Below are 16,935 nucleotides of genomic sequence, written 5' to 3' on the forward strand. Positions count from 1 at the left end.
CAACTCACACTCTCAAACACAGATCCCCTGAACGCAGCTCATTTTCCAGCCCACTTTCCAGCTCACATTCTCAAATACACAGATCCCCTGAACAGAGTTCACTCTCCAGATCCCAAACACCTGAATTCTGATCCCCTGTTCACACACCTGTATGTCATTATCACACACTATTTAGTTCAGTTCTTTGAACCCCATCATTGTGAGGTATTGTTTGCTTTGTGACACACTTCTATTTGGAGGGCTGGTTTTCATTGTAATTTAATCCTCCCGTGTGTGATAGTGTTTGCCGGCCTCACTTAACGACACCTATTCCCTGCCAGTACTTTAGCCTATTGGATTTTCCTGTTATCAACCTATTGCCTGATCTCCCTGACAACATTACTAGCCTTTTCCCTGACTGTACTGTTGCCTTTTTGGACCCCCTGTGTATGACCTTCTGCCTGCCCCTGGACCCAGCTACCTGCCGCCTCCTGTGGTCCTTTAACAATAAACACCTTCTGCGCTTGAAACAAGCTCTCTGTCTCCCATCTTGTTCGTTATAGGTAGTGTATTAGTTTTCTGTTTATTCTGTGGTCTGCTGTGCATTAGTCTTGCCTACCAGGACAACCTTTATTTTTTGTGCATTGTGTGCCTATAGACATGCCTCTCTATAGGCTATTTATTAGAGGCTGTCATCAGTCTATACCCCAGTAACTACTTCAGTGCCCTTCTCTCCTCCTCTGTGTGTCTTCCCTTTGATCTGCCTGAACCCGACCACACACTCTGAAGGTAGATGGGCTGTAAAGGAGTGGCTACTGAACAGGCCATAGTTCCTTAATTAAGGTACTTTCTTTTTTTTGTAAAGGAGGACACGTGACCTATCTCAGATCATTCTGTGAATTTCTCACCTAGAAAAAGTCTGCTCACATTTTTGTCTGTGAGCATCCTTTCCTGAGTGTAACGTTTTAGTCTGAGTTTCAGACGGAAGCAATAGACCATGTTACAAATGGAAAACATCTGTATTGTACTGATGGATACTACCGAATAATGATTTGATTGCTCCATTCCGATAGTAATGGAATCTTTTTGTAGACACTAACTCCACCATGGTTTGTTGGATATAGCACATGGGGAAATTAATGCAGTTTTTGGATAAACGTCTGTGGTAAACACAGGTTTAGGAGATTTTATATACGTTTTGTTCTGAGATCATCAGCTAACGTCACTTTTTAGTGAACTTTGAAGAATTTATGCAATTTAAAAAGCACAAAAGCTTCCTAATTCATAAAGGTAATGTTAACTGACGGATATTATCGCATATAATAAAACGTTAAGCTTGTCTTAACCTCAGACCTTATTTTCTGCATTTATCCCCAAACCCTATTCTTTCCCTATTAATTTTTGCCGTAAGAATGGCTGAAATTACCAGAGGTAACTCATTTTTGGGTTTTAGGACTTAAAGCTGGCAACCTCTATGACCATAGGCCTACTAATGTTGGCTTATAGAGATAATAATGGCAATTTTTTGTAGGCACTAACTCTGCCATGGCTCGTTGGACAAAGCCTATGGGGAAAATTAATGGCGCTTTTGTAGTGTTTTGGATAAATGCCAAAAATAAGGTCTGTGGTAAACACAGGCTTAGGAGATCTTATATGTTTTGTTCTATGAGAATCTTCATCAGCTCACGTCACTTTTTGTGAACTTTTAAAGGCTTCGTAATTCATAAAGGTCATTTTAACTGGCTGCTTTATCTCATAGAACAAAATCTCCTAAACCTGTGTTAACCTTTGACCATATTTTCAGCGTTAATTCCAAAACCCTATTCTTTCCCCATTCATGGAAAAGATGGCGGAAGCGAACGCTGGTGTGGATCTTGAATCGAATGGCGGTAGAATCAAGGAGAATTAGACTATTGTCCAAAAGAACTGAAAACTCGACAAAGTAGCGTACAGTGCTGAGAATGCCTCTTGTTGGATTACCAATCTTGAAGAATCCATTTGAGATATCCAGACTGGTAGAGAGAGGGCTGGGTAAAGTGAAGGCTGTGAGGATTACAAGACGCGGACTCGGTTTAGATTTTGTTTGTACTTCTAATGATCAGAAGGATTGTGTGTTGCGTTGTACCCGATTTGATAAGTTTGACATGTTGTGTGTGTCTCTTGGGACAGGGCACTCCTCAAGGGAGTAATATCTGGCGTCTCGTGGGAAGCCGATGTTACAGAGATGGAAAATATTCTTGCATTGATTGATGCACATCGGATGACTCGTGTGGTGAATAAAGAAAAAGTGAAGTCTGTTTTGTTGTTTGATATGGAGTCTCTCCCTACTCAGGTCCAGTTGGGGAATATAAAATAGAGAATCAGATACTGTATCCCAAGACCAATGCAGTGTGATCACTGTAACGCTTTTGGACATGTTTCAAGTGTTTGAAGAAGGGAGAAGCCGAGATGTCCAAGTTGTGGAAAAGATGATGTAATGTGTTTTAAAAGTGATGAAAATGTGACATGTTGCAATTGTGGTGGAAACCATGAAGCCATGTCTTTGGAATGCCCAACAAGGGTGAAAGACAATGAGGTGGCCATTGTCAGGGCTGTCCAGAGCATTTCATATGCAATGGCTGTTAAAAGGGTTGAGGGTTTGAATGGTACTACTGTCGAGTCCATGGGGGTAGATAGGCCTTCACCAGCAGGACCCAGATATTTTAAAGGTTAAGAAGATGGACTTTGTGGCCTTTATAGCTATGGGGATTAATTGCACTACCAAGGTGGAGAGGAAGTCCAGGAAAATATATATAATTGTAGATGTGGTTCCTAGGACTGAAAGGAGTCGCAGGAAGTATTGTTACAAGCCGTACCACCCTCTCAGGCGCTAGAGCCTGCCCTTAACAAAAAATATTGCAGCTTTGAAACTGTAGTAAAAATTCAGTTACTGCAGTTGACTGTGATATTTTGTACGCAGTAATTGCAGAATAACTGGAGTGTACTGCATTTCAACTGCTGGTAAACTGCACTCTAACTGCAGTTACACTGAAGAATTACTGCAGTAAAAAAAGGGTTATTTTGGACACAGTATTTGAAGCATAGTGCAGTTGTATTGCAATCTTTTTCATATTGTGAGAAGGGAAATATGGAGGATTGATGGAAGAAGTGGGAGTTTTTGTCAATGTACTATTTTTATTTGGGTGGATTAAGTTAAGGAAAACTATCATGTATGGACTTAATTTTTACTTATTAAAAAAAATTAAAATCCGTCCAGTTGGTGGCGTAAACCCACCTTTTTAGGTTGTAGTTCGCCATAAAAAAAACACAAGATTTTCTCCATTTTCCCATATGGCTGGCGGAACGAACCGGAAGTCACTCATTTCCGGGTTTTAGGACTGCAAGCAGGCGAGCTCTATATCACATTAATTAACTGCTTATGTATAAGACATGCGCATTACTCAGCAAAGTACAAAAAAAATCGAATATAAAAAAATACACAAATGAAGATGATAGACAAATCACAAGAAAATCATAATATGGACACATAATCGACTAATAATGTGGTCAACTCTGCCACCTGTTTTTACAAGAAAGGTGAACATTTGGATTATATTTAAATAGCTAATCTATTGAGCAGTTATGTACAATAAATATGGTGTTTATTTAGTAATATAATGTTAGATCAATAAATATTTTAAATAACCATACATGCTACGTTCCCCCTGGCGTCAACACGCACCAAGCGTGTTAGTGTATTTGTCCACAAATATACTCATTTCCGGTAAGAGTTTCTGAAGCGGAAAACAGATTTCCATCCAAACATTTTATGCATTAAATGGAACAAGACAGATGTCAAACTCTTGAACGCGCCAATGTTGAGTTTAAAAAACGGAATTTCAAGCAGGCAGAAGAACTATATACAAAGTTCCTCGCATCATGCTGGAAAACAAGGTAACACAAAAACACGTTGTGATTGAGATCATATGTGAATTCCGTGCTGATTTAGCTATGTGGAATACAGTAGCTAGCTAACGTTAAATGTTAACATCCTCTTTTACCGTGGTTTATCTCAGAAATTGTGATGCCAGTGACCTTGCTACTGCTCACAACAACCGTGGGCAGATAAAGTACTTCAGGGTGGATTTTCGTGAGGCAATGGAGGACTACACTTCTGCAATTGAGGCCAACTGCCAGTTTGAAGTATCATTCTACAACCGAGGACTAATCCATTATAGATTAGGTAATGAAATGTCGTGTAATGAAGTGGCTACAACAGACGAGATTCTGAATTCCAATGGTGACAAAAGGTATTGCAGTCCCAATTTTAGTCACTAGGTGGGGTTATTTCATCCATTTGAACAAACTTGTGCTGGCAAGGCAGTCTTGCTGGTTTTCCTTATGTGAAATGTTTCTTGTATGCTGGGGTAATCATTAAGCATATTCTGTTGCAAAACGTTTTGTGGAAACTTGACTACAAACGGAATAAGCAAACAAGAGTTTATATTTGACAAATGCAGGTGCTCCCTCATTTTGTTCCATTTGGTTCTTAAACAGTTTCAGTAATGAATACATCCCTGGTGAATTGAATGGATAAATGTTGTTTTACCATTTTTGTTGCAGGTTTTTTCCAAGATGCAGAGATGGACTTCAAGAGGGCTCTAGAACTCAACCCTAACTTTGAAGATGCCAAAGTGAGCTTACAGCAAACACTGTTGGACCAAGAGCACAAGATCAATAGGGGATATTGAGAATGTATTAGGTTTTCCCCTTAGCTACACTCTAATGACAAAAAATCTCAACAAAGTAATTGCCAGTATGTCTTCAATTTGTATTGGCACAAAAATGTGTCCATGTATGATGTTGCTTATGTTTTTTGGGATAAGATCAATTATTAGATTATGGTAAATATAAAGTGTAGATTCACAACATACCCATCCTTATCAAAGAATTTACCTCCAGTGTTTGACAACCATGAACAACCTCTGTTGCCCTCATACTAATTAAGATGATAATGCTGTAATGTATACAGCACATGTTTTTTTAACCCTTGGGTGGTGTACAATGTTTGTGTTATTCACCCAATGTTCGTGGGTCTGATGGACCCACAACATTATTGTGTCTTTAAAATGATACAGCATAACAATTTATGTAAAAAATACTTACTGTAGATGTTGACATAAATTGCAAGCAATATAGACTGCATACATGGTTAGTATTTGCCATTTACTGCTGCTAGATCACATTTAAAAAATTATATATATATATAAAATGTGATTTTTGTGAACAAATCATTTATAATCAGAACATGGGTGGAATAAATCATGTTTATCTTGATCTTTGAACTGAACAAATTGGAAGGACACATTTTACATCCAAGATTTTATGGAAATGATAAATGAGTCCAATTGAACACACATTAAGGCCGGTGTAGACACCACATGAGGGACAGTTTTACTGTGTGTGTTGCAAATGTATTTCTTGCACTTGTTGCATGTGTATCGTCTTCCTGTCCTCATTGGGTCCACACACATCATAGCACTTTTTGTTGCTACCGGGTGCAATCTAGAATGATGAAAACACTTAGTTTAGGAATTTTAACATCTCACTCACATATATAGTTACAGCAGGCCAAGGTAGGAGAGTCAGACACACACATGCAAGAACATCACTCACACTTCCGGCATTGTAGTTGTGGGTCGGGCAGATGGGGCACCAGCATCCTCCTGAATACTCCTCACGGTGGCTGCAGAAGCTGGGGTCCTTGGGATATGTTGCCGCCTCTAGACTTCAGGTTCTTACCAATGCCATGCCCAGCTCCTCGAGAAAGAGCGGTCTCCTCTGGACCTTCCCTCTGTTCCAATCTGGGTTCAACGACATCCAGATGACAAATGTGATGTACGCAGAGATGTCCAAGAAGTTGAATATCACAAGTGGCCAGCGTAGGGTTCTTATTTTGCAGCTGTAGCCAGTCACCAGCTTGTCTAAATTGTCCACCCCTCCTTTTGTGGCATTGTAATCCATTATGATTCCTGTTTTGTGAAATTCCTGGACACAGATTCTCCCATCCCTATGCAGCGTACTCAGGAGTACCACATTTTACCTTTATTTGACTCGTAGGACACTAGGGGTGTGTCGGCCATCAACACAAATTTAGAGGAATTGATAGGCCTGTTCCGTGTATCAAATAAAGTTTATTTGTCACGTGCGCTGAATGCAACCTTACAGTGAAATGCTTACTTACAGGCTCTAACCAATAGTGCAAAAAAGGTATTAGGTGAAGAATATATAATAAAGGAAATAAAAACAACAGTAAAAAGACAGGCTACATACAGACACCGGTTAGTCAGGCTGATTGAGGTAGTATGTACATGTAGATATGGTTAAAGTGACTATGCATATATGATGAACAGAGAGTAGCAGTAATGTAAAAGAGGGGGTGGAGGGACACAATGCAGATAGCCCGGTTAGCCAATGTGCGGGAGCACTGGTTGGTCGGGCCAATTAATGTAGTGTGTACATGAATGTATAGTTAAAGTGACTATGCATATAAGATAAACAGAGAGTAGCAGCAGCGTAAAAGAGGGGTTAGGGGGGCACACCATGCAAATAGTCTGGGTAGCCATTTGATTACCTGTTCAGGAGTCTTATGGCTTGGGGTAAAAACTGTTGAGAAGCCTTTTTGTCCTAGACTTGGCACTCAGGTACCACTTGCCATGTGGTGGTAGAGAGAACATGCTATGACTGAGGGTGGCTGGGGTCTTTGACAATTTTTAGGGCCTTCCTCTGACACCGCCTGGTGTAGAGGTCCTGGATGGCAGGCAGCTTAGCCCCAGTGATGTACTGGGCCTTACGCAATACCCTCTGTAGTGCCTTGCGATCAGAGGCTGAGCAATTGCCGTACCAGGCAGTGATGCTCTCGATGTTGCAGCTGTAGAACCTTTTGAGGATCTCAGGACCCATGCCAAATCCTTTTAGTTTCCTGAGGGGGAATAGGCTATGTCGTGCCCTCTTCATAACTAGCCTTGTCAATGAGAATGGGGGCGTGCTAGGTCCTCCTTTTCCTGTAGTCCACAATCATCTCCTTAGTCTTGGTTAAGTTAAGGGATAGGTTGTTATTCTGGCACCACCCAGCCAGGTCTCTGACCTCCTCCCTGTAGGCTGTCTCATCATTGTCGGTGATCAGGCCTACCACTGTGTCGTCTGGAAACTTAATGATGGTGTTGGAGTCGTGCCTGGCCATGCAGTCGTGGGAGAACAGGGAGTACAGGAGGGGACTGAGCACGCACCCCTGTGGGGCTCCAGTGTTGAGGATCAGCCTGGGATATGTATTGTTGCCTACCCTCATCACCTGGAGGTGGCCCGTCAGGAAGTCCAGGATCCAGTTGCAGAGGGAGGTTTTTAGTCCCAGGATCCTTAGCTTAGTGATGAGCTTTGAGGGTACTATGGTGTTGAACGCTGAGCTGTAGTCAATGAACAGCATTCTCACATAGGTGTTCCTTTTGTCCAGGTGGGAAAGGGCAGTGTGGAGTGCATCATCTGGGGATCTGTTTGGGCAGTATGTAAATTGGAGTGTGTCTAGGGTTTCTGGGATAATGGTGTTGATGTGAGCCCTTACCAGCCTTTCAAAACACTTCATGGCTATGGACGTGAGTGCTACGGGTCTGTAGTCATTTAGGCAGGTTGCCTTCATGTTCTTGGGCACAGGGATTATGGTGGTCTGCTTGAAACATATTGGTATTACAGACTCAATCAGGGACATGATGAAAATGTCGGTGAAGACACCTGCCAGTTGGTCAGCACAACCCACATCCCTTGGTTCTTCTCAGAAGAATATATACATTATATTGGAAATAATGTATCGAAATAATGTAATAACATTGTGCAGGTTCCCGCAAGACACTGTGTAGTTTCACACACTACAAAGAGTAAAGAGTGCGAGAAAAGTGGGGGACAGGCAGACAGGCAGGGAGACAGACAGGCTCTTGGTGCTATGTTGAAACAGCAGGCCCAGGGTGGAGGAGGACAGAGTGAAGGCACACAGCAAACCTTTTTTTAAATCAATTTTTACTTGTTTTCACCTACACACACACACATTTCCACATTTTTATTACCCTTGGGCCCAGTGGACCCGAACACCACATATGTAATATAAATGTGTAAGGGGGTGCACAGTGTGCACTCAATGAAAATATGTTAATGAGCCAAGGCCAAATTAGAAAATGAGCCAAGGCCAATGAGTCTTAGGTTGAAAAAATTATTAATTGTATAATTTATAAATGAGTCCCACAGACCCGAACACCACACAAGGGTTAAATAGAAATAAATTATGTGATATAATTTGATGCAAACCACAATAGGTTTCTTTGTGATAGTTTGATGCTAGTCTTACAATCATGAACATAAACGTGTGAATATAAGCATTAATCCATACTGCTTCTGGCTCCCACATGCTAGGTGAACAGCGTGTACAGTATGCAATAACAAGCTCCAGTTTCGTTATTTAATTTGTTAATCGGTAACCTAGGATCAATGCATTTTTGGTGTGCAATATACAACATGACAAAATGTGCTTTTTCTGAATTAATGAGTAATAGTATTAGTGTTGTACTCAAGTCCACGTCTCGGACTTGACTCAGACTCTAGTCACAATTTTCATGACTCGTCTCGTACACTACCATCCTTACAATGGACAGAATTTAGATTTTAAAAAAGGGTTGGATCCAGTGCTTGACTTGGACTGAAATAGGTTCCGGAACTCTTTTTGGGTGCAGGTACTGTTCATATTTGGGTGCAGGCGATCCACAATACTTTTTAGCTAATATTCTATAAGAGGAACAGGACCTCAATCAGTAGAAAATTTGAGGTGCCGATACTCAGCTTCGGTGAGCTCCTGCCCAAGTCAAGCACTGGTTGGACCGCAGCTTTTAGCACTACCAAGGGACTCTTGACTCAAGTACAACGGACTCAGACTCAAACGATAGGGACTTAGGGCCAGACTCGTACTTCAGGTTTGTGTGACTTGACAACGTCCCTGAATAGTATGTCTTAGCTGCGTTGACACAGGCAGCCCAATTCTGATCTTTGGCAAAAGAGCTGATCTGATTGGTCAAAATACTTATTACTGGACAAAGATCAGCATTAGGCTGCCTGTGTAAACTATTAATGCTATTATTGAAATAGGCCAATAAAACCGATTTTGTCTAGAAGGGATAGAGCTTTTGTCAAAATTTACTTTTCGTAGCAGCTTTAGGAGAACTTGTGCAGCAGGTTAGAATAATTCACGTAGCAGGTTAGGAGAAGTAGGTTAAGGTTAGGAAAAGGGTTAGCTAAAATGCAAAAAAAAACTACTTTTGAAGTCAATTTGACAAAACCTGTATCCCATCTAGACATAATCCAGCAGCACCCCCTTTGCCCTACTTTTCATTTTTTCGCTGATCACCTCCCTGATAACATTTCAGATATAAATACAACATATAGAGCTAAAATTGTTACTTTCTCTACATGAACGAGAAGCATATCCAATGCGTTTCAATCTGACGGTTCTGTCCTCTGATTACAGCTAACGAGCTATGAGTGTGGGCCGTTGATTGATAATGACTATCACCTGTGGCCAGTGTGATTGGATACCAGATAAAACACCTGGGGAGGGGATCAAGCATAGTATTCCAGTGGTACAGTTGCCTTCTGTGCTGCGTGTGGGTTTTTGTTGCTGTGTACAAGCCGAAGTGCTGATTTGGTGTGATGTGTGTTTTTAGACGTCTGTAAGTATCTTAGTGTTTTTAGTTTTTAATGTTTCATAAATGTTTGATTTATATGTGGTACTCTCATTTTAGTGTGACATGGATTTTGCTGAGTGTTGCTGTCTCTGGTCAGTTCCGGAGGCCAAGTTCCAAGCATAGTTCAAGTAAGTTCTCCCTAATTGTATAAAGTGGCGTAGCTGACTAATGCTGCTCTGTAGGATTTACTGCTATCTTCTCTCTAGATAATGGTTTGCAGTCTGTGTGTCTTGGCAATGTCTTGAGGCTAACATTGGACAAAACTCTAGCTGTGGGTAGCCAGCTAGAAATTGATGCCATCGGTGAGTCTAAGTACTGAAGTCATGAGAAGTTAGTGTGCACATTATTTTTAAGTCTAATCCGCAACTGTTCTTTCAGATGGCACTGACATTATACCATTGTCGCACACCTTGGCTGCCCAGTGTGGATACAGCATTGAGTCTGACCATTGGGGCAACACCAAAGTCTTTGCATCCTTGTTGGGCTGTTATGTTGACAACCAGGTACATTTCCAAAAGGATAATGTGGTTAAATGACAACTACCTGGTCCATTGTCAACCTTGCTCTTAGTCTTATCAGCTGATGTATACATTTCAACTTGTGAAAAGTATTTATTTAGGGCAAAATATGCCAAGTTGCCCATAATGGAAAATTGGCATTCCAGGTAGTCCCCTGTTTTGGCTACTCTTATGCTTCATGCCTAATGAAAGGGACTCAGTACTAAGTGATTTGTTCCTTAGGCGGATGTGGTGTTCACCTTTGGCCTGCGACTCCGACTGTATGGCGATGGCCTTTCAGAGCAGGTTGAGCATGATGTGACCGAGACGTGCAGCTACTCCCCCTGGGCCTCCCGGGAAATTCTCTGTGACAGGAACTACATGGAGGTGAGGCCCTTGTGATTATCCCTAGATTTGGTTTTACTATTTTATATTTTTTTAAGGGGGGTGCAATACTTTGTGGTAGAATTTATTGATCATGCCTTGGTGATTTGCTCTGTTCAGGTGTCAAGCCTCATGGTCACTCCAGAGACACCTGTCAAAATGGTTGCTGGCCAGCAGGTTCATGATTCCTGGGAAAATGCCATCCCTGATGTATGTCATTTTAAGATGCATTTTTTTTTTATACACGTGGAATGGATCCATTGTCTGTAGCTACGATTTCCTTCCCACCACAGGCTGCCGTTGCTCCAAATGGCATCTGGAAGATGACATTTCACACCCCTGACCCCAAGGTCATGTTGCTGACTGATGCTCAGCGGGCTGGTTATGGTGCAATGGTGACCCAAACAAGACTGGTGATCCGAAGCCCCTACAACATGGCAGAGACTTATTCCGTAGAGGTGATCATCACTGGCCTAAGCAATTTTCTTGGTTCACTTCCCTGATATCATGACATATTGGTTAGAACATGCCATGTGACGAATCCATTATTTTCTCACCAGGTGGCTGGAGTTCCTATGGAGGTCTTCAGTGTGTCCACTTACTACAAGATTGGCAGTTTGATTGTGGATTCAGCTGCTGCCTGTCCTACTGGTACATATGCTTTCTAAATGGGATCTCTGGCTTTATACAAAAGCAGCACATTTCTGATTGTATCTTGCCCAATTGGTCAGGTGGTGTAGTCTTCACTGAGAAGGTCATCACCTGGCATGTGCCTCGCCGCATCACCCCGCTGACTTCTAGTACTGTTAAGATTCTTGAGACACACATGGGCATCTATGGCCAGAGGCTGGACAAAATCAAGATGGCTGCCAGACACTACAAGCTGTCTGTCACAGAGTCTCACATCATCATTGAGATTCCAGTGGGGTCCCCCGACGGCTACTACAAGGTCAGATGACTTGCATATTGTTCATTAGGCCAGACTTCTCTAGCCCAGAATGTGTTTATGTAATTGTTTCACTGTATTTTCATCTGCCTAATGAACAAAACATGTCTTTAGTTGCTTGATTTATAAAAAATGTGTTGATTGCAGAGTCATGCCCCAGATTATGCTTACCACATAACCTACACTGTTGAACCGATGCTTGAGTTGCTGTGGAGGGCAGAAAACACACAGGCTGACACAAGATACAAAGTCCTCTTCCCCATCACAACCCCTCTGATGCCCAGACCTCCACATGTTATTGACAGTAAGTCTGCTTCACTGGTACTGAAAGCAGGGGGTCTCTTCAGGATGGTGTACAGTTCAAACTATCTGGCAGTAATCTCCACTCTAGCAGATGCTGTCCCAGTCTCCGAGGTAACTTAACTCCCTGGTATAAAATATTACATTGTCAGGTGTACTTTAATAACTTTCTGGAATACTTGTTAACTTCTGTTTACCTTTAACCCATGCTATGGTCGCTCTTCCAGACACAGTTCATGAGCAGAGAGTGTTTGACATCCTCCTGGGGATTTTCCTCCATGATGTGGAGCTGATCAACATCACCTTTACCACCAGGGTGCTAACTGTTGCAGAGTGCAATGCCAGAGGCTTCGATGTCCAGGAGCACCACTTTGCAAACGGCTCCAAGACCTTCTCAATAAGAGTGCCCTTCTCAGATGAATTAGTCCTGAAACGAGTATGTTCCTTCAGTCAAATGTATTACTGCAATGACTGACTCAGTCTGTAAAAGATCATTGCTTATGTGGTATGTATATATATGTGTAAAGGACAACTTTGTGTTTTGGCTCACAGTAAATCTGACTAGATTCTGCATCTGAAACTTGCCTCATGTGTGACATGACCAACATGTAATGCTCTTTTCTATTTAAAATATGCAGAACCCTGATCCCCTTACAACTGTGTACTTCCTCCCTCTGGTCTTCGGTCTGCTCGTCCTGCCTGACCAAACACCCTTCCCCCACCCTGCTGAGCTGGAGGCCTCCCGGGAAGATGTTGGTAAGGCCACCTAGGTTAAATACCAATTGATTCAGTGACTACAGGACCCAGTAAGGTATCTGATTAAAGCTAGTCAATTGTTGACTTCCATGCAGATTCTATTCCTATGCGTTTCACTTGATTAAATGCATAGGAATAGAAGGCAACAAATTTGTTTCTACTTCAATGCACTTAATCCTATCCAATAGGGAAACTGGGCCCAGGATGAGCACCCATCCAGTGCTTCAGATCAACTTGTTCCTTAGCTGCATTTTCTGTCTTAGTTCTTCCCACAATCACTGGCAGCTGCGACCAGGAGAACTTCTACTTCTCTGTAAAATATGGGAGCCAACAGGATAACTTCCAGACCATGATGCTTCATGCTGGTTCATGGAGGGAGCTGGATATTGAGCTGGCAAAGCTGTACAGTCTCACTGGCAATGGCACACACTTCAGTATCGTAGTGCCCTTCACTGCACCTGCTGCAGCATTTGAGGTATGAGTTCTGATCCATGATTATTAACTGTGTGCACAATGCCTCAGATGACTATTGAACTGCCTAATGCATCAGGGGCTGGCAACATGGTGATTTTATTTGCCCAACAAAGTTTGTTATTTTAAGAAGTTTTAAAGTTGGTTACATTTTCAAATGTGCTCTTGGTTTATTTGCAGTGTTAAATTATGTTTTGACCATTAATTCAAAGTAACTGTTTAAATCTAGTTACCTACCCCTGAACTAAAAGGAACTGTTGCTTTCCAGTTGGTTAATTTCAAATCAATCAGAGCCAGAGTGGACTTACTGCTGTTGGAGATGCCTAACATGTGGCAACTCGATGACCTTTCACTTGCCTGCTACTTCCCCCTGACTACAACTGGTTCGTATTTTAATGTTACTTAAACACATTTGCTTAAAATATTACCAGAATGCAGCTTCACATTAGGTCAATAGACTGACTTGTCTGTACTTGTTTTGAACACATTTCAGAGTGCTACGCCAACGGCACGGTGACTGCACTGGCGGTTAAGGTGGAATCTGTTAGCAACTTGAACCCTGAATACCTGACCTTGAGGGACCAGTCATGTAAACCAGCCTTCAGCAATGACCGCTTTGCTTTCTTCTCCTTCAAACTCAACTCCTGTGGCACCACAAGAACAGTAAGACTGCTTCTAGGCCTGATGACATATCAGTAATGTGGATCTACAACTTGACTTTGAAATCAGATTATGTGGATTTCAAATCAGGTTTTGTCACATGCGCTGAATACAACAGGTGTCAACCTTACAGTGAAATGCTTACTTACAGGCTCTAACCAATAGTGCAAAAAAGGTATTAGGTGACCGGTAGGTAGAAATGCTTTAGAAATAGCAAGGCTACATACAGACACCGACTAGTCAGGCTGAGGTAACTATGGTTAAAGGGACCATGCATACATGATGACCGCAGTAGTGTAAGAGGGGTGGGTGGGACACAATGCGCCATTTTGGATTTGATCGGCACACCTACTGCCACTATGCATATTGGCCCATGTATTATGATTCTACCTCTGTATTGTGAATGACATTCTTCAAACTGCACTGGAATATTGCATATCTAATTGTTTTGTCTTTCTAGTTCTTTGACAATGTCATGCTGTATGAGAATGAAATTGCCCTGCCATACAACACAGGCAAACAAAGTAGGAAAGGTCCATTCACTCCAGAGTATCGGTAAGAATACATGCCACTATGTTGTGAATGATTTTTCCGTCCCGTGTGTTTTGTCACTGGTTGGCCCTCATGTTTCAGGCACACCATCTCTTGCTACTACCTGCTCAACTACACAAAGACCATGGCATTCCGTGCTAGCCCAAGGAGCACTAACCCTGTGGCAGATCCTGGGGTGGGACATCTGGTGGTCCAAATCAGACTGTCTCAGGGTAAGATGAGTTTAAGTGTGACTGTCCCAAATCAGACTTCTAGTCAGACTGCTTGGGTTGCTAGTTCTAAACTTAACTACCATTCTTGACAAATTAAGAAATCATGTTAATGTAATAAACATTCATGTAGATTCTGTTCACTGGCTCGCTTTCAGGTAGCTCTTATGCCTTATTCTACCAATCGGAGGACTACCCAGTGGAAAAGTACTTGAGACAGCCTCTGTATTTTGAGGTGGAGCTGATGCAGTCCACTGACCCTAAAATAGAGGTGGTGTTGGAGAACTGCTGGGCCACACTGCACAAGGACAGGACTTCTCTTCCTAGCTGGGACCTCATCATTGACAGGTAGCTCACATGTTTTTTTTCTGGGTTCATTTTAGGCAGAATAAGTGGTCTCATTCACTAGTAAACTGGCTGACACGAATGGATTACTTGCCCAAAACAGTATGGTATGCATTAATGAATACAGCCCAGGATTCATGATTTTGTATTTTTCTCTTGCCCACTCCGACTCTCAGCTGTGAGAATCCTGATGACCTCTACCTCACTGTCTTCCATCCCGTCGTTGCGGACACAAGGATTCAGGTCCCAGCTCACATCAAACGCTTCTCAATCAAGATGTTCACCTTCACCAAGGATGCTGCAGTTCTGAAAGAACAGGTGATGCAGACTTTCCTCTAGAAAGTCAAGTCTCTTAGATGCTAGCCTGAGTTGTATTTTAAATACGATGTTCTCTCCATAGCTCTTTGTTCATTGTGACGCAGTCCTCTGTGACACCACCAAACCTGATGGCATCTGTTCAGGCCAGTGTGCAAATGCCCTGAGTTATGCGAACTCTTTCAGACCAACTGGCTCAAAGAGGGGTATGGTTCCATTGTCTTATTTCTGGCCACTGATGGCTCTTATCAGTATGTCCTCCAGACTCTAAAGTTGGTGTCTGCTCTTGTTCTAGGTCTTAGTGCTACAGATGCCAGCCAGTATAAGAAACAGAGCTCATCTGGACCTGTTCTTCTCTCTAACTCCAACTTGTTCTGGAAAATATAATAAATCTTATATTAAGTCTCACCACATTGGTTTTGTTTCCACTAACTCCTTTTGCAGATCTTGTTCCACGTAATTAGACTCAATAGCTATTCACTAGGCCACTTCAACAGCATGTAGTGCCAAACAATATTGGCACCCTAGTTAAGAACTCTAAATTTAGTTGCAGCTTGTTTTCTACTCATTGGTTTGTCAACATTTACCTTAACCTCTCTGCACATGGAACCCGGTAGCGGGATGAAATTAAACATATGGTGATCGCTACATAAATGGTCATATTAAACATTCATGAAAATACAAGCATCTCAACAGTTTCAAAAGCCTAGAATCTTGCTAATCCAACTGCTTTGTCAGATTTAAAAAAGGTTTTACTGCAAAATAATACAATGTGATTATGAGGATAGAGCCCCATAAACTATTTCAACCAGCACAGGCGTAACAATCACAAACTGCAATAAAATAAATTGTTTACCTCTGACGAACTCCCTCTGTTTGCATTCCCAATGTTCATTGTTACACTGAATGGTATTTTGTTAAATTCAGTTTTTATAGTCTAACAACATTTTGTGACCCTCTTTGTAGTGAATTCTGTCAATCCATTTTCGACAACACATTCGAGGTAAATACACAACTTTTCCAGTCATGTTTGGTTTCATTGCACTCAACTGCTTTTTTTTTTTAATACACACAAACCTGATGGGTCATTTTGCAGGATGTATTGACTGAAAGAAACCAATTTTGAAGACAAGTAGTAACATTGTGCACCAATGATTTGCCAGCTATTTTGTTGATTGCCTGTATTTTAACCCAATGACCACTGTCTTAATCTAGCTGGGTAGATAGCTAATGAGCTGAGGTAAACGGCAATATAATGTTTGGAAGACCAACCCATGTAGTAAACTCCGGCGTAAGAGGTTCATTCACCATTGACGATTCATACCGGAAGGAGCAACCCATGTTGCACACAGCGTTTTGGTAAAGCGCATACTCAGCTGTTTAAATATCAATCAGTATGGTGATTAAGTCAGGGAAGCTAAATCTAAGTCTAGATGTACACAATTTTAGAGCTTGATCGAGGATTAATTTAGCGAATCCCAAACAGGAATATTTTTCTTTGAACGGAGAGGACATCGTTTGACTAAGTTCTCATGCTAATGCCATTTTGAAATTATAAAAATATTAGTGAAATTGCTTTGAGGCTGTGGGGAGGGCAGGCCCACAATAGCCAAAGAAATGGAGACGGCTGTAGATACAGCTAGTCTGTAATCTAGAGAAAGATCGAGCTGATGTCATATAAATCAGACAGATCTAGCAGGTGTCTATATATATATATATATATATATATTCAACCTTATGTTCAGTGTACTCTTATTATACCT

The 16,935-nt window shown here is 41.7% G+C and overlaps 2 protein-coding genes across 3 annotated transcripts; both read left to right on the forward strand.

Moving 5' to 3' along the window:
* Nucleotides 1–3,663: 3,663 nt before the first annotated feature.
* On the forward strand, nt 3,664–5,295 carry ttc32 (tetratricopeptide repeat domain 32). The gene is made up of 3 exons (XM_020496227.2): nt 3,664–3,912; nt 4,035–4,201; nt 4,582–5,295. The coding sequence occupies exons 1-3, from the start codon at nt 3,797–3,799 to the stop codon at nt 4,707–4,709; spliced, it is 411 nt and encodes a 136-aa protein (XP_020351816.1). The 5' UTR covers nt 3,664–3,796; the 3' UTR covers nt 4,710–5,295.
* Nucleotides 5,296–9,614: 4,319 nt separating this feature from the next.
* On the forward strand, nt 9,615–15,585 carry LOC109900224 (uncharacterized). 2 transcript variants are annotated; one of them, XM_020495916.2, is made up of 21 exons: nt 9,615–9,722; nt 9,795–9,865; nt 9,944–10,039; nt 10,116–10,240; nt 10,478–10,621; nt 10,739–10,828; nt 10,912–11,076; nt 11,179–11,269; nt 11,350–11,567; nt 11,712–11,868; nt 12,092–12,300; nt 12,503–12,620; nt 12,884–13,095; nt 13,360–13,474; nt 13,585–13,754; nt 14,212–14,306; nt 14,385–14,515; nt 14,671–14,860; nt 15,034–15,175; nt 15,258–15,378; nt 15,468–15,585. In XM_020495916.2, exons 1-21 carry the CDS (start codon nt 9,703–9,705, stop codon nt 15,557–15,559), a joined length of 2,772 nt encoding a protein of 923 aa, XP_020351505.1. In that variant the 5' UTR covers nt 9,615–9,702; the 3' UTR covers nt 15,560–15,585. The 2 variants fall into 2 exon arrangements, with proteins under 2 accessions (XP_020351505.1, XP_020351506.1); XM_020495917.2 differs by lacking the exon at nt 9,944–10,039 and having other exon boundaries at nt 9,617–9,722.
* The last annotated feature ends 1,350 nt before the right edge of the window (nt 15,586–16,935 follow it).

This window comes from Oncorhynchus kisutch, linkage group LG12 (assembly GCF_002021735.2).
Source record: "Oncorhynchus kisutch isolate 150728-3 linkage group LG12, Okis_V2, whole genome shotgun sequence".
Taxonomy (NCBI): Eukaryota; Metazoa; Chordata; class Actinopteri; order Salmoniformes; family Salmonidae; genus Oncorhynchus; species Oncorhynchus kisutch.